This window comes from Elgaria multicarinata, chromosome 21 (assembly GCF_023053635.1).
Source record: "Elgaria multicarinata webbii isolate HBS135686 ecotype San Diego chromosome 21, rElgMul1.1.pri, whole genome shotgun sequence".
Classification (NCBI taxonomy): Eukaryota; Metazoa; Chordata; class Lepidosauria; order Squamata; family Anguidae; genus Elgaria; species Elgaria multicarinata.
Genome location: NC_086191.1, coordinates 375,558 through 397,944, shown reverse-complemented (window position 1 = coordinate 397,944; position 22,387 = coordinate 375,558). Strand labels below are relative to the sequence as shown.

Here is a 22,387-nt window from a genome sequence, read left to right as displayed (position 1 = left end):
TGTTGAGTATTTATCTATTGCTTTTCTATATATTCAGCATGAAATAACACAAAAAATCACATTGAAACCATTCAGGAAAATCCTACAGCAGTAAAAACAGTCTTCAATCATTTTTAAATAGCAGATGATCTGCCAGTAAAAACAGCACCTGCTTATTAACAGCACCCATTAGAAGCCTTGGAGCATAAAAAGGTCTAAAGAATTAAAAGCACTGGAGCTATGTGGACCGGCCTATGGCACCACCACAGGGAAGGCCCTCTTTCCAGTCGCCTCATTCTGATGGTGGGGGGCATTCAGTAGGACAATGTCTCTGACACACACCTTCAGCTCAGGGCAGGGACCTTGGGGCGGGGGGAGGGTTAGGGTTAAAGGTTAGGGTTAGTTCCTTGGCCTTTAAGATCAGAATCAGAAAAAAGATGAATTCTCTGTTGGTCGTAATTATAACAGGAGCTGAAAATAAATTGCCGGTATCCTACTGGCGTTCATATAAATTTATTGTGCAGTCACATCTAGAATACTGTAGAATTGGAAATGGTGCAACTTCTGGACCTGATTAGCCTTTTAGCTTTGGGGCAACTGGATGGCCACGTTATGAACAGAAGTCTGGATCAGTTGGAGCTTTGTTCTGATCCAGTAGAGCTTTTCCTGTGTTCTTAGTTTTCAAAATTTGGCCCCAAGATAACCTGGATTCCTTGACCTGTATAAGTTCTGCATAGCTGGCTGACCTGAAAGATTGTGGTGGGTGTTAACCCTTCAGGCAGTGCTTATGTTTATACCGCTCGTCCCTGTTTATGCCTGCAACCGAACGATTGTGACCAAATGCCAAGCAGGAGAAAGTTCTGTAGAAGAGAGGATTTGGGGAGTGGCTGCTTGTCACACATGCAGTGCAGAACTGGGTAAAGTAGAGGATCCATGCCCTCCTCCTCCATCAGGTCACCCTAATCAGGATCAGCTGGGCCTGATCCCTCTCATGCTGTTTTTTGGCCACTGGAGAATCATAACTAAAAATTGCAGGAACCCAACCTACAGTCTTCAGTTTTTGAAATTATAGAAATTTTGGGTGGGGTGAGGGGAATCGTATCCACGATTACCCCCCCCCCCCATTTTCAGAAGTGATCGGTGCTCATGTCCAGGTTAGAGTTCTGCTAATTATACCCCCATTTGTGGAGTGGAATTCCTGCTTTTGGAGGGTCGGTAATATTTCTCTACCACCTTCTCTGGATTGTTCACCTTTTTTGACATTCCTTTTGCTGCTGTCCCTTCTGCTGTTGTGCCAGCTCCACTTTTTTTTAAGAAAGAGGTTTGTTTTCCTCCTGGAAAATTGAAAACTGCTTAGTGAATGGCATGGCATTGTGATGATTCACAGCCAACGAGGAGACACTTTGTGAGTGGGCTGATGTCATAGTGCTGCATAACTGCACACTGATATCCCTGATTGCTCTCAGTCTCTGTTTATGTGATTTCTCACAGGCCTAATATCTGCATTTTTTAATCCATCAAGTACATTTCTTTCTCTCCAGGCTCCTGTGCTTCCCACTCACTGGACTGAATTTTTTTAGGCAGCACCCACCCATACCACAAAGACCCTCCGGGGCCAGGTGTTGCAGTTCCGCCAGCATCAGATCATGTGAGAAAGCAAACTCCAGGAGCAAATGTAGCAGAAGAGCTGGTTTGCTAGTGTTGAACATTTGGAAGCATCTGACCGGAAACTGGAGCCCAAATTTTGCAGGCCAGAGCACCTGCTTGGCTCTGCCAAGGACTCTTAGGCTGACATACTCCGGCGCACCTGCAGGTAGACTTTATAGCCGTGCGGCATGACTTTCCTCGGAGCAGCAGCTGTGATTTGCGAGTGTGTTAAGGCCAATTTGCCAGAGAGTGAGCAGCAAATACATAAATATGTCTTTTAACATGGAGACGGAGGAGAACGGTGGGGAGGGGTCGTACTGTGCTGTAGGTTATGAGAGCTGCAGCCGGCTAGGGGGCGGTTTCTGTGCCCTCTGCTCTACTGCGGTGCTTCAAAGGGTGGCTTCATTGCCAACATGCTCCTGAGGAGAGGCCTTGACTTGTCTGTGATCTGCTCATCCCCATTTGCATGGACAAGCCGCCGCACCCCTCCAAAGGGGCAGCCTGACAGGCTGCAAAGAGGGCTTTAAAAGGGAAGCCATGTTCAGCTCAATTGTGCATGTCGAGCAGAAAGTGCCACCATCACTTTGTGAGGAAATGGGTCTCTTGGCCTGAAAATGGCATATTAGACATGCAAATGCAGAAAGAGGAACACGCTCTGGTGCTACCAAAAGACAAGCAGCATTCGGTGCAACAGCGGAAGCAAGAGCTACAGTTGCTTTGGTTTAGAAGCCCAGCATCCAGGTAGCTGGAAATCTCAGGAACTGTGGTATCAACGAAACACCCTAAACAAGTGCAGCCATGGAGCTTGGCCAGATTCACCCGTTGGCTACATCCTGCCCTTGCGCTCTTCTGTTCTGTGTTGCCCTCCCAGGCCACAGGGGATGATGAGAGTTTATAGTCTAACCCATCTGGAAGGTGCTATAGATAGGGCTGTCTGTTCCCCAGATTTTAAAAATTCTGAGCCACCAGAACCAAAACGTTTCTATCTGTGGGCATGATGCAAATTAAGTTGCTTTTATCCATCTTTGCCGACAGAGGAGCCTTTGCTGGACCAGACCAAAGGGAGCCCATCCTGCTTCCTGCAGTGGCCAGCCAGATGGCCTTGTAGGCCCCTTCCAACTCTGCTATTCTATGATTCTATGCCCCAAGAGGAAGCCTGAAGGCAAAAGCCCCCTCCAGTTCAGTTTCTGGGATTCGCTGGAGTGGGGTGGGAGAAGGGAGCAGCGTGGAGCCAATGGGTAGACTCCTCCTCCTCCTGTGTGACAAATCCCCTTTTAAAGCAGTGGATCCTGTGGCAGTGAATTCTGCAAGCAGTTAATGATGTCTTTTGAAGTGCTTCCTTTTGTCTGTCTCTCTGTCTGTCCTGAATCTCCTGCCAATCAGTTGCATGGGATGGATTTGGAGGGAGATTTCTGCTCACAGCGTGCATAATATCCCCCCTCGCTCATGCTTCTTTTCCCCAAGCTAAATATCCCCAAACGCTTCATGGGGAAGATGCTTAAACCCCTTGATTGCTTTGCTCGCTCTTTTCCATGTCGCTGCAGCTCCAGCGCCTTCCTGGTGATCGGGTGTCATTCCCACACTTTCAAGCATATCTTTGCTGCCACAGGGGCTTGATTATCTACCATAGTGACAGATGAGGGCAATATTTTGTGGCGCCTACACCTGCAGTGTGGGTGGCCTGTGCCTGGGAACTCTGATTGGGCCAGGCCTTGAGGCAGTCAGGATCCTCCAAGGTGGCATGCAATTGCCCCAACGCCACTCTCTCGCATCCCAGGTGGGAGTTGTCAGTTTCTTCAGGAGTGGCCACATGACTGCCTCCTGAAGGGCAGCGGAAATACCCCCTTGCACAGAGACACGTTTGCTGTCTGCCCGTCCTGCCCCGCTCTGCACCCTGCCTGGCTGACATTAGCCAAGAACAGCAAGGCCAAAAGGGCCCGGGGTCGGTCGCCTGGCTGCCAACTCCTTGTGCACGTCATGAGGCAATTTTGTCACGAGGCAGTTGTGTCAATGCAAAAAGATGGCAGCAGGTCCTTGAGTGCTCTGGGTGCCATCCATTGGAGAGAGTGTTAACCCTCAAACCACGGCTGGATGGCAACGTGCGGACGCAGCCGGAGCCCCTGCTGCTCTAGAAAGGCAGGTGGGCGCCAGGGGAAGCCTTGCGTGTGTTTGAGGCAACTGGCAGTGCTCACGGGAGAGAGCAAATGCCACTGACAAGCAGCAGAGGCAGGAGAAACCCTGGCAGCCCTGGTCTGAACAGGAGGGAGAGGCAGAGGAAAAGATGATTGCCAGGCTGTTTCCTCCACCTGGGAAAGAGTCAGGGGGAATTGGTAGGACTCGTGAGCTTCCCCCTCGTTCGAGTGGAATGAGAGATGCAAAATGGGCATCAATGCTGTGTCAACAGATTAAAATAATTAAATAAAACATGCAAGGCATTCTTTTTTCAACATGGACTAATTAAGCTGGTTTTCCATGTGGTAGATGACAAGCTCAGCAAGTGCAGAGGCTTGGTGTGGGCAGCTGACCAGGCAGGGCAGCACCTCAGAGACGTGCAGTGCTTGGCAGCAGTTGCTGGGCTTTCACGTGAGAATTTTCAATTTCAGAGCAGGAGCTCCATGGACAGAGGAAATCTTAACTTTATTAGACAGCTAGCTCATCTGCAAGGGGACTGAAGTACTCCTTTCTCTGGACCATGACTAGAAGATACAGTAGCGATCCCAATCATTAAATGTTCAGAGTGCCTTTTTCCTCATCACTGAAAGCCAGAATAAAGAATGAATATGCCTGCTGGCAGCATGATGTATTTATGAGTTTTTCCTCCCTACCTGCAGAATATGCTATGTTGGGTTAAGCTTCAGGCAGAGAACCAATGAGAAACATTAATAATACAACGCCGTCTGGCCAGATGCCCACACCAAGTCTCTGAGCTGGTTGATCTTTTTATCTACTACCTGGAAAAGGTTCTTAATTATTCCATACAGAAAAAAGAGGAAGTATGTAAGGCCTAAACTCACTTTTAAGAAATTAAGACTCTCCTGCCTAGACATGATCCAGCCCTATTCCCAAGCCTACCAGGCATTTTCTCCACGTCCTGTGTTCTTTATTTTCCTGAGTTTCCTGAGAACCAGCATCTTGATTAAATGAGTTAGATCCAGCAGACTGATCTGTTAAGTGTTGCTCTTACCATGAATCTTTGGGATAGGATGGGCTGCAAACCCCATCAATATATCTATAACAAAGAGGATCTGTCTGCCACTGCCATAGCCCCAAGTCTGTGAAAGCTAAGCACCTTCAACTTAAGGGGACCCTTGGGTGTGCATCTGAGGGTTATTTTGTTTCTTAAATGCATTAATTAATTTTAATGTAACGTGCTTGAAGCCTGTAGTAACATCTTCAGGCACTAGGGTCAGCGCATAGCCTTGTGGTCCATACATTTTGATGCCAGGGAGGCTGAGGAGTGAGGCCTCTCCCCTTAGGGGAGTGGAGGGGACAGACCCCTCCAATGTTTTCAGCCAGGGCATACTTTTGTAGTCAATTCAGTTTGAAGCCAGGAGAGATTAATAGGCCAAGGGACAGTTATATGCCTGCCCCCTCTCTCCTGCTGTGGACAGACCCAGGGCTATATGGGGTGCAGCTGGCGGGGGCCGTGCTTAGGGGTGCCAGCAGGCAGGGCTGCTTCACTCTGACAGCTGCAGGTGTTTACTTGGAGCCTTCGCTGTTTCAGCATGAGGGCTGTTCCCACACGGGCAAAGCCAGGTCTCTTTGCTAGTGATCAATAAACCGCTCCTGATCTAGACATGGAAAGCTGCGGCTCCCTGCCACCATGCCCAGCTCTTTCTCTTCCCCAGGCTGAGGTGCTGATGCCACTCTCTCCTTGCTGTTTCCCTGCCAAGGGCTTTGGGGAGGGAAGGGCCAGCACCTGCATGCTAATTTTGGGTCTTGAGTGATGGCGATGCTATTGATTTGGGGGGTATAAAAACAAATCTACTGTTAAACTGCTGATGTCTTTACTATATCCCTGTTCAGCTCCTATAGCTCTGTGCACTAATAGACAAATGGCTGTAGAATTGTAAACAAAAGCAGAAAGGTGGATGGCGGCAGCGGGTGGGGGGGGATGTATCCTCATTCTAAAAACACTTAGAGTAAAGTCCACATTGCCGTGGGCACTAATAGCTCTGCTCCTTTCCCGCTTTTTGGCCCCTCAGTACCCTCAACAAAGAGGGGGGTCATGAATAATGCAAATGCGGCTTATACATAGTGAATACCCCTCTGACATTTGCACGCTGCATGCCGCCCCCCCACTCCCTTGCATATCCCAACTGGCTGCTCCTGTCCCCTTCCCCCTCCCTGCTGGCAGCAACAGCCTAATTGCATGGCTGGGCCAGGCCAGCCTTCGTGACACACTGATTGGCTGAGCAGGGCTGTCTGTCATCCTACTGGCAGAGAGGCTGCCTTGCCTATTTGGTATAGTGGAAATTCATTGTTATTAAAGCTCAAGCTTTGAACTTTTTCAAAGTTTTGAAATTTTCTGCACATCTATAAGAACATAAGAAGAGCCCTAATGCTGGATCAGACCAAGGGTCCATCTAGTCCAGCACTCTGTTCGCACAGTGGCCAACCAGCCATCGGCCAGGAATGAATAAGCACGACATGGTGCAACAGCACCCTCCCACCCATGTTCCCCAGCAACTGGTGCACACAGGCTTACTGTCTCTGATACTGGAGATAGCACACAACCATCAGGGCTAGTAGCCATTGATAGCCTTCGCCACCAGGAATTTATCCAACCCCCTCTGCAAGAAAGGCAAATGCTATTTTGGGAGGCCCTGGTTAGGCCTCATCTAGAGTATTGCGTCCAGTTCTGGGCTCCACAATTCAAGAAGGACGCAGACAAGCTGGAGCGTGTTCAGAGGAGGGCAACCAGGATGATCAGGGGTCTGGAAACAAAGCCCTTATGAAGAAAGAATGAAAGAACTGGGCATGTTTAACCTGGAGAAGAGAAGATTGAGGGGAGACGTGATAGTCCTCTTCAAATACTTAAAAGGTTGTCACACAGAGGAGGGCCAGGATCTCTTCTCGATCCTCCCAGAGTGCAGGACACGGAATAACGGGCTCAAGTTAAAGGAAGCTAGATTCCAGCTGGACATCAGGAAAAACGTCCTGATTGTTAGAGCAGTACGACAATGGAATCAGTTAACTAGGGAGGTTGTGGGCTCTCCCATACTAGAGGCCTTCAAGAGGCAGCTGGACAACCACCTGTCAGGGATGCTTTAGGGTGGATTCCTGCATTGAGCAGGGTGTTGGACTCGATGGCCTTGTAGGCCCCTTCCAACTCTGCTATTCTATGATTCTGTGAAAGCCATCCAAATTGGTGACTGTCACTACATCTTGTGGTTGTGAGTTCCATAATTTAACTATGTGCTGTGTAAAGAAGTACTTCCTTTTATTTGTCCTGAATCTCCCACCCATCAGCTTCATGGGATGATGACCCCATTGAGTATTTTGAGAGAGGGAGAAAAACATCCCCCTATCCACATTCTCCATACCATGTGTCATTTTGTACACTTCTGTCATGTCTCCCTTCAGCCTCCTCTTCTCCAATCTAAGCGATCCCAGCTGATGTAATCTTGCCTCATAGGGGAGATGCTCCAGCCCATTAATCATTTTAGTTGCCCTTTTCTGCCCCTTTTCCAGCTCTATAATATCATTTTTTAGGTGTGGTGACCAGGACTGTACACAGTATTCTAAGTGTGGTTGCACCATAGATTTGTATAAAGGCAGTATGATACTGGCCGTTTTATTCTCAATTCCTTTTCTTATAATGCCTAACATCGAGTTTGCCTTCTTTACAGCGGCCGCACACTGAGTGGACATTTTCATTGAGCTGTCCACCACAACCTCTAGATCTCTTTCTTGCTCGGTCACTGCCAGCTCAGTTCCCGTTAGGTTATACACTTGCTTACGTTGAACTGCATCTGCCATTTGGACGCCCACTCTCCCAGCTTGGAGAGATCCCTTTGGAGCTCTTCACAATCCCTTTGTGTTTTAACAACCTTAAATAATTTGGTGTCATTGGCAAACTTGGCCACTTCACTTTATGAACAAGTTGAAAAGAATTGTTCCCAATACCGATTCCTGTGGGACCCCACTATTTACTTCCCTCCATCGGGAGAATTGACCATTTATTCTTATTCTCTGCTTTCTGTTCTCTAACCAGTTACTGATCCCTAAGAGCACCTCTCCTCTTATTCCATGTCTACTAAGTTTATTCAGGAGTCTTTGGTGGGGGACTTTATCAAAAGCCTTTTGGAAATCCAAGTACACAATGTCCACTGGATCATCCCTGTCTACATGTTTGTTGACACTCTCAAAGAATTCTAGTAGATTAGTGAGACAGGACTTGCCTTTACGGAAGCCATGGTGATTCTTCTTCAGCAGGTTCTATAGGCTTACTAATTTTGTCATTATTATTATTATTATTATTATTATTATTATTATTATTTATTGCATTTTTATACCACCCAATAGCCGAAGCTCCCTGGGCAGTTCACAAAAACGTAAACAATTCAAAGTGTAAAACAAACAGCATAAAAACATGAGATAAAATACACATTAAAACGAATTAAAACATACCATACATGATTAAAACATCCTGAAAACATTCTAAAATTTCACTGGATAGGCCTGCCGGAATAGATCAGTCTTTATTGCTTTTTTAAATTCTAAAAGACTGTCAAGTTGACGAATCTCCTCCGGCAGGCCATTCCACAGTCTGGGAGCAGCAGAAGAGAAGCTCCTCTGGGTAACAGTTGTTAATCTAGCTTTTGCTAGCTGAAGTGGATTCTTCCCAGAGGACCTGAGTGTGCGGGGCGGATTGTACGGGATAAGGCGATCCCGCAGGTAGCCTGGACCCAAACCATGTAGGGCTTTAAAGGTAATCAGCAACACTTTGTACTTCGCCCGGAAACTAATCGGCAGCCAGTGAAGAGATTTTAAAACTGGTGTAATGTGGTCACCCCTAGGTGTACCAGTGACCAGCCTGGCTGCGATATTTTGGACTAATTGAAGTTTCCGGACTAGGCACAGAGGTAGCCCCATGTAGAGTGCATTACAGAAGTCAAGCCTCGAAGTTACCAGTGCGTGCACTACCGTCTTTAGGTCTTCCAACTCTAGGAAGGGGCGCAGCTGGCGTATCAGCCGAAGCTGATAGTAGGCACTCCTGGCCGTCGCATCTATCTGGGCTGTCATTTGGAGCGACGGATCCAGAAGCACCCCCAAGCTGCGAACACAGTCTTTCAGGGGGAGTGTAACCCCATCCAGAACCGGTTGGCACACCTCCAAACCTAGGTTGTGGCCTTTGACAGCGAGCGCCTCCGTCTTGTCTGGATTCAGCTTCAGTTTGTTTCTCCTCATCCAGCCCATTACCGCCTCCAAGCATTCATTCAGAGGAGACACGCTATCCTTAGCTGATGCTGTTATTGAAGGCATAGAGAAATATATTTGGGTGTCATCAGCATACTGATAGCTTTAATAATGCTTTCAACCAATTTTCCTGGAACAGATGTCAAACTAACTGGCCTGTAATTCCCTGGATCACCCCTGGATCCCTTTTTTGAAAATTGGTGTTACATTGGCCATCTTCCACTCCTCTGGTACAGAGGCTGAGCTTAGGGACATGTTGCATATTTTTGTGAGGAGGTCTGCAATTTCATATTTGAGTTCTTTGAGAACTCTAGGATGGATGCCATGTGGGCCTGGTGATTTATTTGCTTTCAGTTTGTCAATAAAGTTGAGAACTTCATCTTTTGTCATCACTATTTGCTGCAGTTCCTCAGATTCCCTTCCTGAAAACATCAGTTCAGGCACAGGCATCTGTCCTGTATCCTAAGCAGTGTACACCGATGCAAAGAATTCATTCAGCTTCTCTGCACTCTCCCTGTCCTCCTTTAGGTACTCCTTTAGCTCCATTGTCATCCAACGATCCAACTGCTTCCCTAGCTGGTTTCCTGCTTCTGATATATTTAAAGAATTCTTTATTGTTGGACTTTATTTATTTATTACATTTTTATACCGCCCAATAGCCGAAGCTCTCTGGGTGGTTCACAAAACTTGATATTATTAGTGTTGTGTTCTTCAAAATGCTTTTTTGCATCTCTTTTTGTTTGCTTGCAACTTCTTCTGTCCAGCTTGTGCTCCCTTTTATTTTCCTCACTTGGGCAAGACTTACATTTTTTGAAGGAGGCCTTCAATAGCTTTTCTACAATAGCTTCTTTGACATTGCTTGTTAACCATGCTGGTGACCTCTTGGACTTTGTGCGGTACCTTTCCTAACCGGTGGAATACATTTTAGTTGAGCTTCTATTATTGTGGTTTTGAGTAAGCTCCATGCATTTTCCAAGGATTTAACCCTCTTGATTCCCCCGTTCAACTTTCTTTTCACTAGTTCCCTCATTTTAGAGAAGTTTCCTCTTTTGAAGTTGAATGTGAATGTGTTGAATTTCCTGGGCAATTTCCCACTTAAGTATATGGTTTCATCTTAAGGTCAGTCTCCTCCTCTTTATAGTCATCTGGTGGCAGATCATTGTGAAGAGGCTGAAGGGGTGAGATTGCTGACTTTTCTCTCTTTGTCCACAGATGTTTCAACTGTGTTTTGCCAAGGGCAGGGTGGCCCTCCTGGCCCTCAAGCGGCTCTCAGTCTCCCCAGCTGCCTCCCAGAGCACCCAGCGTGTGGAATACAAGCCCATCAAGAAGGTGATGGTGGCAAACAGAGGTGAGGTGGAGAGTTTTGGGATGGGAATTTTGGGTGGAGAGGTCTTTGCCCTGGAACGCCTAGGGCTAAGCCATTCTCTGTTCCCCTCCCGAAATCTAGATGAGACCAGAGAAGTGCCATCAAATTGGCCTAGAAGTCTCTGGCCGGAAATGTGGTCTTGATCATTCCAGATAGCAAGGGACTGGGCAGGCTGACTCAGCAATGAAAGAAGTATGCTTTGCACACATGCTCAGAGGTGTAGTTATTGTTGCATGTTCCAGAGGTGGGCCAAAATACCGCAAAGCAATTCCAGGTATGAACTCTGTGTGCAATAACATTGTGAGTGATGACAATGCAGAATTATCAGTTAGAGAAATAAATAAATAAGTAAAACTATCTTAGAAGAGGCATTCCTTTCCATATGAGGAGGAAGGGTGTGTCTCTTTTTGGACTGTTCATGTCTTCTGTGCTTGTCATAAATACTTCTGTACTAAAAATAACAAAACATTCTTAAACAATCTGACTCATTGGGACACTTTGTTAGTTGATCAAACAGTGTTTTTTATCTGTTAGTCTGCCTGATTTAATGATTGATACATCCCTTGAATTTTCCTGAGTTCTTCATGCTTGTGCATTCTAGGGGAGATTGCCATCCGGGTGTTCCGAGCATGCACTGAACTGGGCATCCGGACTGTGGCCGTGTACTCTGAGCAGGACACGGGTCAGATGCACCGGCAGAAAGCAGACGAGGCTTACCTCATTGGCCGGGGGCTTCCCCCTGTCCAGGCGTATCTGCACATTCCAGACATCATCAAAGTAGCCCAGGTGAGGAGACACGGTCAGCTACCAGCTTTTCCATGTGGCTTGTAGCCCCTTTGCCCAGAGCAAAGAGATTTTCTGCAGGTCAGTAGTGTCTGTATGTTTTGAGCATTGGGAAGTACCTATTCAAACACCCACCCACCGAGAGCTGAACTTCGCGGCTTTCAAAGCAATACTAACAACAAGCATCAGGGCCAGCATCAAAGGTAGGCACTCTCAGGCACCTGCCCAGGGCCCACTTATAGGGGCCCCCTGGACTTGTTCCTCCGCTTGTTCACCTGCCTCTCGCTCTGGCCCAGGCAGCAGAGGGGGTGGGAAGGAATCATAGAATAGCAGAGTTGAAAGGGGCCTACAAGGCCATCGAGTCCAACCCCCTGCTCAATGCAGGAATCCACCCTAAAGCATCCCTGACAGGTGGTTGTCCAGCTGCCTCTTGAAGGCCTCTAGTGTGGGAGAGCCCACAATCTCCCTAGGTAACTGATTCCATTGTCGCACTGCTCTAACAGTCAGAAAGTTTTTCCTGATGTCCAGCCGGAATCTGGCTTCCTTTAACTTGAGTCCATTATTCCATGTCCTGCCCTCTGGGAGGATCGAGAAGAGATCCTGGCCCTCCTCTGTGTGACAACCTTTTAAGTATTTGAAGAGTGCTATTGTGTCTCCCCTCAATCTTCTCTTCTCCAGGCTAAACATGCCCAGTTCTTTCAGTTTCTCTTCATAGGGCTTTGTTTCCAGACCCCTGATCATCCTGGTTGCCCTCTTCTGAACACGCTCCAGCTTGTCTGCGTCCTTCTTGAATTGTGGAGCCCAGAACTGGACGCAATACTCTAGATGAGGCCTAACCAGGGCCGAATAGAGAGGAACCAGTACCTCACGTGATTTGGAAGCTATACTTCTATTAATGCATTCCAAAATAGCATTTGCCTTTCTTGCAGCCATATCACACTGTTGGCTCATATTCAGCTTGCAATCTACAACAATTCCAAGATCCTTCTCGTTTGTAGTATTGCTGAGCCAAGTATTCCCCATCTTGTAACTGTGCATTTGGTTTCTATTCCCTAAATGTAGAACTTGGCATTTATCCCTATTAAATTTCATCCTGTTGTTTTCAGCCCAGCACTCCAGCCTATCAAGATCACTTTGAAGTTTGTTTCTGTCTTCCAGGGTATTATCTATCCCACCCAATTTTGTGTCATCTGCAAAATTGATGAGCGTTCCCTGCACCTCCTCGTCCAAATCCTTAATAAAAATGTTGAAGAGCACTGGGCCCAGGACTGAGCCCTGCGGTACCCCACTCGTTGCCTCTCCCCAGTTTGAGAAGGTTCCATTGATAAGTACTCTTTGAGTCCGATTCTGTAGCCAACTGTGAATCCACCTAATAGTTGTTCCATCTAGCCCACTTTTAGCTAGTTTGTTAATCAGAATATCATGGGGCACTTTGTCAAAAGCTTTGCTGAAGTCAAGATATATGACGTCCACAACATTCCCACGGTCCACAAGGGAGGTTACCTTATCAAAAAATGAGATCAAATTTGTCTGACAGGACTTTTTCTTGACAAATCCATATTGGCTTCTAGTGATCACTGCATTGATTTCAAGGTGTTTACAGATTGACTTCTTTATAATCTGCTCCAGAATTTTCCCAGGGATGGATGTCAGACTGACTGGTCTGTAGTTCCCAGGTTTTTCCTTTTTGAGGATAGGGACAACGTTAGTCCTCCTCCAGTCGTCCGGCACCTCACCCGTCTTCCATGATTTTGCAAAGATAATAGACAAAGGTTCTGAGAGTTCTTCCGCTAGCTCCTTCATTACTCTAGGATGCAGTTCATCGGGCCCTGGAGATTTGAACTCATTCAAGGAAATTAGGTGTTCTTTGACCATTTGTTTATCAATCTCAAACTGTAATCCTGCCCCCTCAACTTCTGCTTCACTTTTTCCAGGGGGATCATAGACCCGCTTTTGGGAGAAGACTGAGGCAAAGTAGGAATTGAGCACTTCAGCCTTTTCTTTGTCATCTGTTATCAATTTGCCATCCTCATTAAGCAGTTGAACCACCATTTCTTTCCTCTGTCTTTTACTACTCACATATCTGAAGAAAGCCTTTTTATTGCTTTTAGCATCCCTCGCTAATCTCAGCTCATTCTGAGCTTTAGCCTTCCTGACGCCATTTCGGCACTTCTGCGCCACTTGTCTGTACTCTTCTTTTGTAGTCTGGCCTTCCTTCCACTTCCTATATGTATCCCTTTTTGTTTTCAGGTCATCTCTAAGCTTTTTGTGGAGCCACATTGGTTTCCTCTGTTGTCTTCTATCTTTTCTCCTTGTTGGAATTGTTTGTAACTGTGCCTTTAAAATTTCCTTTTTTAAATACTCCCACCCATCCTGCACTCCTTTTCTCATTAGGCTCATTTGCCATGGGACCTTACTTATCATAGTTCTGAGTTTATTAAAATCAGCTTTCCTAAAATCCAGAGTACGTGTATGGCTACACTCAACTTTTGTCTCCTTCATCATCACGAATTCAAGTATGATGTGGTCACTTTCCCCCAGAGTTCTCGTAACTGCTACTTTATCCACTAAGTCATCCCTATTGATCAATATCAAGTCAAGGATTGCCGATCCTCTAGTTCCTTCCTCCACTTTCTGTAGGAGAAAGTTATCACCCACACATGTCAGGAATTTCTTGGAAGGGCCACTTTTGGCAGTATTGGTCTCCCAACAGAAACCAGGGTAATTGCAGTCCCCCATCACTACTACATCACACTTCCTTGAAACACTGGCAATTTGTTTCTCAAAAGTTTCATCCTCGTCTTCTCCTTGATTGGGTAGTCGGTAGTAGACTCCGATTATCATGTTCTTTTTATTCCTTGCCCCATTTATTTTAATCCAGATGCTCTCGATGGGGCTCCCAGTCTGATCTGCCTGTATTTCTGTGCAGGGATAGGTATTTTTAACATATAGTGCAACTCCACCTCCCTTTCTATTTCTTCTGTTCTTTTTGAACAAGTTATATCCTTCAATTGCTATATTCCAGTCATGGGAGTCCTCCCACCAAGTTTCAATTATACCTATCAAGTCATATTTGCCTTCATGTAATAAGAGTTCAAGTTCTTTCTGTTTGTTTCCCATGCTCGGCATTAGTATATAGACATCGAAGACCATGTGTTTTATAGTCTGGCTTTGTTCCTACATTGTTGTGGACACTATTTTGGGGCACTATTGGAGCTGTTCTCTGTACTGTGGTGCCTTGGCCTTCATCCATTGTTGCCTCGAGGTTTACATCTCCCGCCCCCGTAAGATTCAGTTTAAAGCCCTCCTGATCAAGTTCTTCATGCTGTGGCCGAACACATTCTTTCCAGCCCTTGTGAGGTGCAACCCATCCCTTGCCAGCAGTCTATGTTCCAAGTAGCGTAGCCCGTGGTCCCAGAATCCAAAATTCTCACGTCGGCACCACCTTCGTAGCCAATCGTTCATCCGGAATATTTTTCTTTCCCTTTCTAATCCTCTTCCAAGAACCGGGAGGATGGATAAAAAAACTACCTGGGCCCCAAAGTTCTTCAGTTTTCTTCCCAGAGCTTCATAGTCTGAAATGATTTCTTCGTAGCTCTGCTTGGCGACATCATTTGTTCCCACATGGATGAGAAGAAAGTGTATGTGTCCATGGACTTTATGAGTTTTGGTAACCCTTCAGTCACATCTCTAATCTGTGCTCCAGGGAGACAGCACACCTGGCGAGTCCATGGGTCTTCACGACATACTTGGGTTTCAATCCCACGCAGCAGGGAGTCTCCCACAACGACTACTCTTCTCTTCTTCTTGGTTGACCTACCTTCTGCCTCTTGTTCATTGTTGCATGGTGTCTCCTGTACTTCTTCCTCTGCAAACTGTCCTTCAGACTCATCCTCCAGAAGCTGAAAGTGGTTGCTTAACTCTAATGGTTCCACCGGTGCAGAATGCCTTCTAGTTCTTCTGCTCCTGACTGTCACTCTTTTCCAGGGAGTTTCCTCTTCATTGGCTTTCCTCCCCTCAGCATACTCCACTTCTGCTTCAGCTGGCTGTTGCTCTTCAATCTCGTGTGCTTCTTGTTGCTGTTGCAGTTCCACCGTTCGGTCTAAGAACTCCTCGTCTTCTCTTATTCTTTGGAGGGTGGACACTTGCCGCTCAAGTCCTCTCACTTTTTCTTCCAAAAGTGCCACCAGCTTGCACTTGTTGCAGGTATACGCCATGTTGAGCTCAGGCAGAAACACGAACATTGCACACCCTTTGCAGGTCACCACCTCTAGGGACTCCTTTCCATCCACATTGTCTATTTCTGCTTTGTTTTTTCCTTTCTGATTATTGTGGATTTACTTTGTCCTGTCCTCTCTGAAGGTACACAACTATATGAGGATGTCTTAAGGGAAAATAAGATTTTTTTTTTTTTGGTTTTGTGGGGGTGGTGGTTTCTCTTTATGTTTCTCTTTGTACCCCCCCCTCTTTTTTTTTCTTCGAGGCCTCCCCCTTGGCCTCCCCTGCTGAACTCCTGTTTGCTCTTCCTGTTCGCTCGCTCTATGGGAACTGGCTTACTTTTGTAGCTTCTACTTGATCTGGGCCAGCTGCTCTTCCCTGCTTCTGCTCAGCTCCAAGTCAGGAAACAGAATGAGGTCACTGGGAGGCCAACAACAATCAACAGCAATCAGGCCACTGATTGCTGAGTACAAAGTACAATCAGCAATCAGGCCACACCCCCTTCAGGCCCTGCAGCAACTCTCCACACCGACCCTCTTCACTCAGCACTCAGGAACACATGGCAAGCACACGGCCTCTTTGAATTGGCAGCCTCCTGGATTTCCTTGAGGCTTCTCTTGTTCCCCTTTCCTTGGTCTCCTCTTCTCCTACCCTCCCCCTGTCAAACTCCTGTTTGCTCTTCCTGTTAGCTCGCTCTCTGTTCGCTCTCTCTCTGGGAACTGGCTTACTTTTGTAGCTTCTACTTGAGCTGGGCCAGCTGCTCTTCCCTGCTTCTTCTTTTTTTTAATTTTTTTTATTAACTTTTACAGCAATTAACAAAAATAAAGAAACATAGTACATAAACATAAAATAGCATTTGTATCATATATTCAGACTTAGTCTATTAAACATATTCATGCTCAACATAAAAATGCGCTCCCACCTCGGGATCTCATTCATGTTTCCAAAAACTCATAGTTTCTTCTGTTGATGGTTTCCCGCTTCCCTTAGAAAACACAAATACTAAGAATTTTTTCCAAATTCCCTCAAAATCGTTCTTTTCTACTATACCTCTTTTCATTTTAATTTTACATGTCAATTTATCCTAACCCTAACCCTAACCCTAACCCATTCCAAAGTTTGTTGACACAAATCATTAAAAACCTGCACTGGAACTCCTTGGAACTTCAGCTCTCCCGACGCTCTCAGCTCCCTCATCAACTGCTTTTTTTTGTAATAATTTGAAAATTTCCACAAGACATCTCTAGGAGTTGAGCCTCCTCTGTAGCCTCCAACCCTATGAACATGCTCCACTTCTTCTTCCCTTAATTCCAGGGTTGGAGCCAATTCTTTAAGCCAGCTTGGGAGGGTCTTTCTGAGGTCCTCCCCTTTCTTTTCAACCAAATTGCGAAAACGCAGTGTTGATCTTCTAGAATTATCTTCCAAAGATATCAGCCTTCTCTCATGTTGATCAAATTTCATTTCCTGCTCCTCCTGGATCTTTTTCACTTGCTTAACTTGCTTTCCCATCTGATCTACTTCTGACTTAAAAGAGCTCAATTGCTTGTCTCTCTTAGCCATCTCTGCAGCCAGATCATCCACACGTTTGTTTGTTTTCCCAACTTCATCTTCAATTTTCGTGAAAATCGCATCCTTAACTCCTTTTAAAAGGGCCGTCATCTGTTCCATAGTAACTGCCTGTGTATTTGGCTCTGAGCCAACTTTGGCGGCCATTTTAGGATCTTTGGATTCTTTTTTCTGCTCTTGTTTATTATCTTGTTTTTTATCTTACAATTTTTGAAGACGAGAAACTGTGTTATTTGAAGCGTGTAACCTTTGCCTCTTCGATTTCACCAATAAATCTTTCTTGGGTGGCATAAATCACTTTATTTACGGGCTGCTCTTAACTTCACTTAACCAAAACAATTGCCGTGTCCGACGGGGGATTATTGCCTTAATTTAACAGTAATTAGTAAGGTGGGGGTAATCCATCAATCTCCTGACACTGGCTTTTTTCAAACAAGTTTCCCTTTCCAAATAAGCGCTCCGTCAGAAGTTCTTAAGCAGACTTCAGCCTAATTGTCCATTACGCATAGCAAAATGATTTATTCTTTGCCTCCCCATCTACAGCACAAAAGTTCACATCACTTCTTCGCCATTCCCAGCCCAATTGCTTTAGATGATAAGATTTTTAAAACCTACCGCCCGGCAGGAACAATTTGCCCTACTGCTCCATTTGTATGCTGGCTCCGCCCCTGCTCTTCCCTACTTCTGCTCAGCTCCAAGTCAGGAAACAGAAGGAGGAGCAGCGGATGCCACGGCCAGCTGGCTCTCCAGCCGTCAAGCATACAAGTGGGGGCAGAAGATCGGGGAGTGGGGAGTGGGCAAGGAAGGGTAGCTAGTGACATTGGCAGCAAGAAGGCAACTCCACTGAGGCAGGAGGGGGGCCATTGAGGGGGCCCTTGCCCAAGGGCCCTCAAAAAACGAGCTGGCACTGACAAGCTCCTATGTAAAGCTTTTGAGCCTTTAGAGCACTTCACGTATATTATCTTAAGTCATCTGTAAAATAGGCCTGTTAGGTAGGCCAGTGCTGAGGCTTATAGAGAGAACGCTTTGCCTAAGGCCGCTTAGTGAGTGCATATCAGAAGCGAGGCTGTACTTTGGGATTTGTGGCTCATTCCCTTGACTCCGCTGCCACATCAACTCTTCATATTGCATCTGTCGAAATATCCATCATTATTTATTAATTACATTTATTACATTATGACGCTTCAGTCTGACTTTAGCTGCCGCCAGGGATCTTTTCAGGGGCTGGTGGGGAGGCAGGCAGGCAGGCATCAGGACCACTCAGAATCAGCCATACCCTTTGCCATTATATTGACTTTAGGTATTTGCAAAATTTAAGTTGATACTACGTACACTCACAGTCAAGAAAACATCTACTATATTTTGAATTGAATTGAATTTTTAAAAAGCCCTTAAATATTATAAACAGTGTCTGAAACAGTCAAAATAATTAAGTTATAGAATTGTCTTTTTTGGACTTCCATTTCTGCACTTAGTGCTTTCATATACAAATTCATCCCATCTTAGGCAGATGACGATAGTTTTTGCACCCATAATTTTATTTTTATTTTTTTAAAATTGGGTAACAGAATCATGTGGTGTGGTAATAAAATCATTTCAAAATGTTGCTTGGTAGCCATTTCAGCACCAGGAGAAGACCTTTTTATTTTCCCAGGCATTTTAGTCTTTCACTTTTAAAAATAGTGAATGTTTAGATCTTTGCAGTGCTGCAGGCTTTTATCTTGGTTATTACTTTGGTTTTATTCTGTTATAAAGTTAAGATGTTATATAACATTTTACTATGTTATTGTATTTTATGGTTTAAGCTTTGTCTTGTAAACCGCCCAGAGAGCTTCGATTAATGGGCAGTAAAAAATGCAGTGAATTCAAAATAGCCATCATAGGTCTTCTTACAAGCAGGCCTTCTGTAGCTCAATGCAGAATGCTAACCAGGACCTCGTGCAGGATGGAGCAGGACAGCCTCCCCACACCTGGTGCACTCCAGGCATGTTGGATTACAACTCCCAGCATCCCTGAGGGGTTCTAGCCTAACACAGCTAGAGAGCACCAGGTTGGGGAAGGCTGCAGGGGGGATAGGGGACTGTGAGGTTGGAATCCTTACTACAACCCTGTCAAGTAGGTCCATATGATTATTCCCATGTTCAGGCTGAGAGAAAGAGAGAGAGAGAGAGAGCAGCTTGCCTGAGGAGGCGCGTTCACGGCAGAGGCAAAATTCAAGGCTGTGTGTGTGTGTTTTGGGGGTGGGGGTCCTGATCTGTAGCTCAGTCTTTTCAACACTACTGTGCTACACAAACTCTGCCATCAATTTGTAGTTGACTCCTCATCAGACTTTTAAAGTTTTAATGGATGTACTTAAATATGCATAAAACCAAACCCTCTGCGTAGGTACTTTTTTGAGAAATTGAGGGAAATATAACAGAACTTCCAGCACAATAGGCAGAAGCTCTTAGGAGTATAGGCCATTTCCCATGTCATTCTCTCTCCTGCCTTCTTATCATAAAACGTTGGAACCAAAATCGCCTCTAAAACATGCAATGAAAGGTGCAGTGGCCTCACCATGGATCAGTTCCTCCAAGCTCCAGTGGATGGATGATTTCTTATGGATGTTTCCAGCAGTTCCACCAAAGAGCTCAGAATATTTGTGAGGATGAGGTGGGGGAGGGGAGGGATATAAATGTAATAAATAAATAAATAAAATTGTTTTTAAAAGTTTGGTTGATCTGTTTTTAAACTATTTTTTGGTATATTATTATTATTCTTGCTTTTAGGATGTGTCCTTCATGAGCTCCTTTGAGTCCACCTGAATTAGGAAAGGAAAGCAGAAGATCAGCTTTTAACATTTATTTATCATTGATTATTTATTGCTTCTCATCTGAAACAAACATGAATAAATCAGGGGAACTTGACGAAGCTGGAAATATTGTAGTGACTGCCAATTTTGAAAAAAAAGATTCTGGGAAATGGAATTTATGCTGCGAAAATGCAGACATCAGCATTTCTTTGTCCGCATTTCTGTCTTTGTTTTCCCCCTAATTGCACCTTCTGGTTTCTCCAGGAGAATGAAGTGGACGCTGTGCACCCTGGCTATGGCTTTCTCTCAGAGCGATCTGACTTTGCCCAGGCCTGCATAGAGGCTGGAGTGCGCTTCATTGGGCCCTCACCTGAAGTGGTGCGCAAGATGGGTGACAAGGTAGAGGCCCGCGCCATCGCCATCTCTGCAGGTAGGAGTTGCGCTGCTGCTAAGTACGATCACCGTGCATAAGAGGGTCACCGTGTATAAGAGGATCAATGTGCATAAGAGGATCACCTAGATCCATCTGGCAATCTGTGCTCTGGAGGAGGCAAACTCTGGTGCTGGAAGAAAGGAAGAAAGTTTATGATGCGTTTCAGAGAAGATGTCTCCTTTCTTCAGGAGCTGTTTTTAGTTGTTTTGAAATTCCTTAACTACAAGAATGACAACATTTTCTTCTTTTTAGATGCTTGTATACACTATTTTTTGAGCATTTATATTTGAGTTAGAAATGCTCAAAAACAGTGTATACAAGCATCTAAAAAGAAGAAAATGTTGTCATTCTTGTAGTTTAGGAATTTCAAAAGAACTAAAAACAGCTCCTGAAGGAGACATCTTCTCCAAAACGCATAGAGCACCATACATTTTCTTCCTTTCTTTTAGCACCGGAGTTTGCCTCCTTCTTCATCGTTAGTTTAAACTGCCTTTCCCTCCACATCTGAGTCTGTGCTCTGGATCAGACCCTGTTTGACACCTGGGGAACCACTACCAGTCCAGGTATACAGTCCTGAGCTAGATGGGCCTAGAGGCCTGACTCACAGAATCATCGAGCTGGAAGAGGCCATGGAGATCATCTTGTCCACTTTTGGACACTCATGCCAGATCAGGAAATTGTAAAAAAAATCACAGGAATTATGTCCCTTCTTGTGTGAATGGGGCATGTTCACATCATTCGCGAACAGGAACAAAATCTTTGTACATGCCTATTCCTGCTGCTTTCACTATATCAACCAGTTCTTCCCTCTTGGAGAGGCCTAAGTCCAGGGCAGCAGATCCTCTTGTTCCTTCCTTCATCTTCTGAGAAATGAAGTTGTCAGCAAGGCAAGGCAAAGCCTATTGGATGTTCCATTCTTTTCAGAGTCTCCATGTCTTCTGGTTTCCTGGATGGTCTGTAGTATATCACTTTTATTTCTCATTCTGTCTATCCATATGCAGTTGCTTTCAACAGGGCTTCCATTCTCAGCTCTGTGGATTTCCACGCAGAAGAATAGATTCTTCACATAGAATGCCGCTCGCACTCCCTTCCTGCTGGGTCTGTTCCTTTTGAACAAAGCATACCTATCAGTCGCTACATTCCAGTCACGACTCTCATCCCACCAAGGCCGTTGCTAGACCTACCGGGTGTTCCGTCGTTGAGGAGCGGTGAAAGCGGATTTTCCCGTTCAGCCGTGACGCCTCATGATCCACACCTGCCTTCGATTTGTGGCGGAAGTTTGCGCCGGTTGTGCTGCTGCCGCCGCGAGCACGGTTGCGCAGCCACACCGGCCTGATTGCCGCGGCTTTTTTTTTCGCTCGCTGCACGGTTTGCGCACGTCCGAAAGACCGCAAACTTGCACAGCCGTCAGCGATGCCGCCGCCGGCCCTGGCGGCGGCAGCGGCGGCAGTGCCAGTGCCAGCTGAAGTGCTGCTGGTGCTGTTGAGGGTCAACATTGATGCGCTCACTTCCTGATGGGGGTCGTGGCGGGTGTCATATGACCCGAGGTCAATCGTCTGCATGGCCACTCTGTGCCTACATCTCCCATCATGCCTCTGAGGTGTCGGCGGCGATGATCGCCTCTGTGCCCTCTGCCCCATCCCAAGGAGCCAACCCACATCTGGCCGTAGCCATGGCAGCAGCCCACAAACAGCTCTGCCCTCTGCCAGCCTGGTACCCACACTAACAGGCAGCGTACAGCACCGCCATTATGCGGCCACGGTAGCTGCCCACCGCAAGGAGTCACCAGCCACTTTTCCGTTCCTCCGTTCCTGCGCAAACTGTCACTGGGGGAGTAAAAAAAAAAAGCCGCTCCGCCGCGCTGCCCCAGCTGGCAGACTGCGCGCAAATGGCGGAGGCGGCTTGACCGAAGCCGCTGACCACTCCCCCTTAGCACGCCTTTTCCTGCCCAGTGCGGACCGCAGTGACCTCACATCCTCCCACACGTACTCCGAATTACCGCGGGACGGCAGGAAAAGGCGCCCTAAAACTCACTTTTTTAAAGTCGGGAGAAAGAGGCTTCACCGCAGGATAACGGCGGATCCTCGTGAACGTCATCTGGAAGCCTCGACGTGACTGCGGAAGGTAACGCGCGCTAGAGCCTCGTCTAGTAACGCCCCTAGTCTCAGAGATCCCTGGCCAT

General features: G+C 46.2%; 1 protein-coding gene across 5 annotated transcripts in view; it reads left to right on the top strand.

The window, feature by feature from the left end:
• PC (pyruvate carboxylase) overlaps positions 1-22,387 on the top strand; it is a 333,949-nt gene that overhangs the window by 65,584 nt on the left and 245,978 nt on the right. For all 5 annotated transcript variants that reach the window (XM_063146129.1, XM_063146127.1, XM_063146128.1 and 2 more), the window contains 3 exons: positions 10,261-10,396; positions 11,016-11,200; positions 20,037-20,202. In XM_063146129.1, coding sequence (XP_063002199.1) covers positions 10,261-10,396; positions 11,016-11,200; positions 20,037-20,202 — 487 coding nt within the window. The remainder of the gene's footprint in view (positions 1-10,260; positions 10,397-11,015; positions 11,201-20,036; positions 20,203-22,387) is intronic.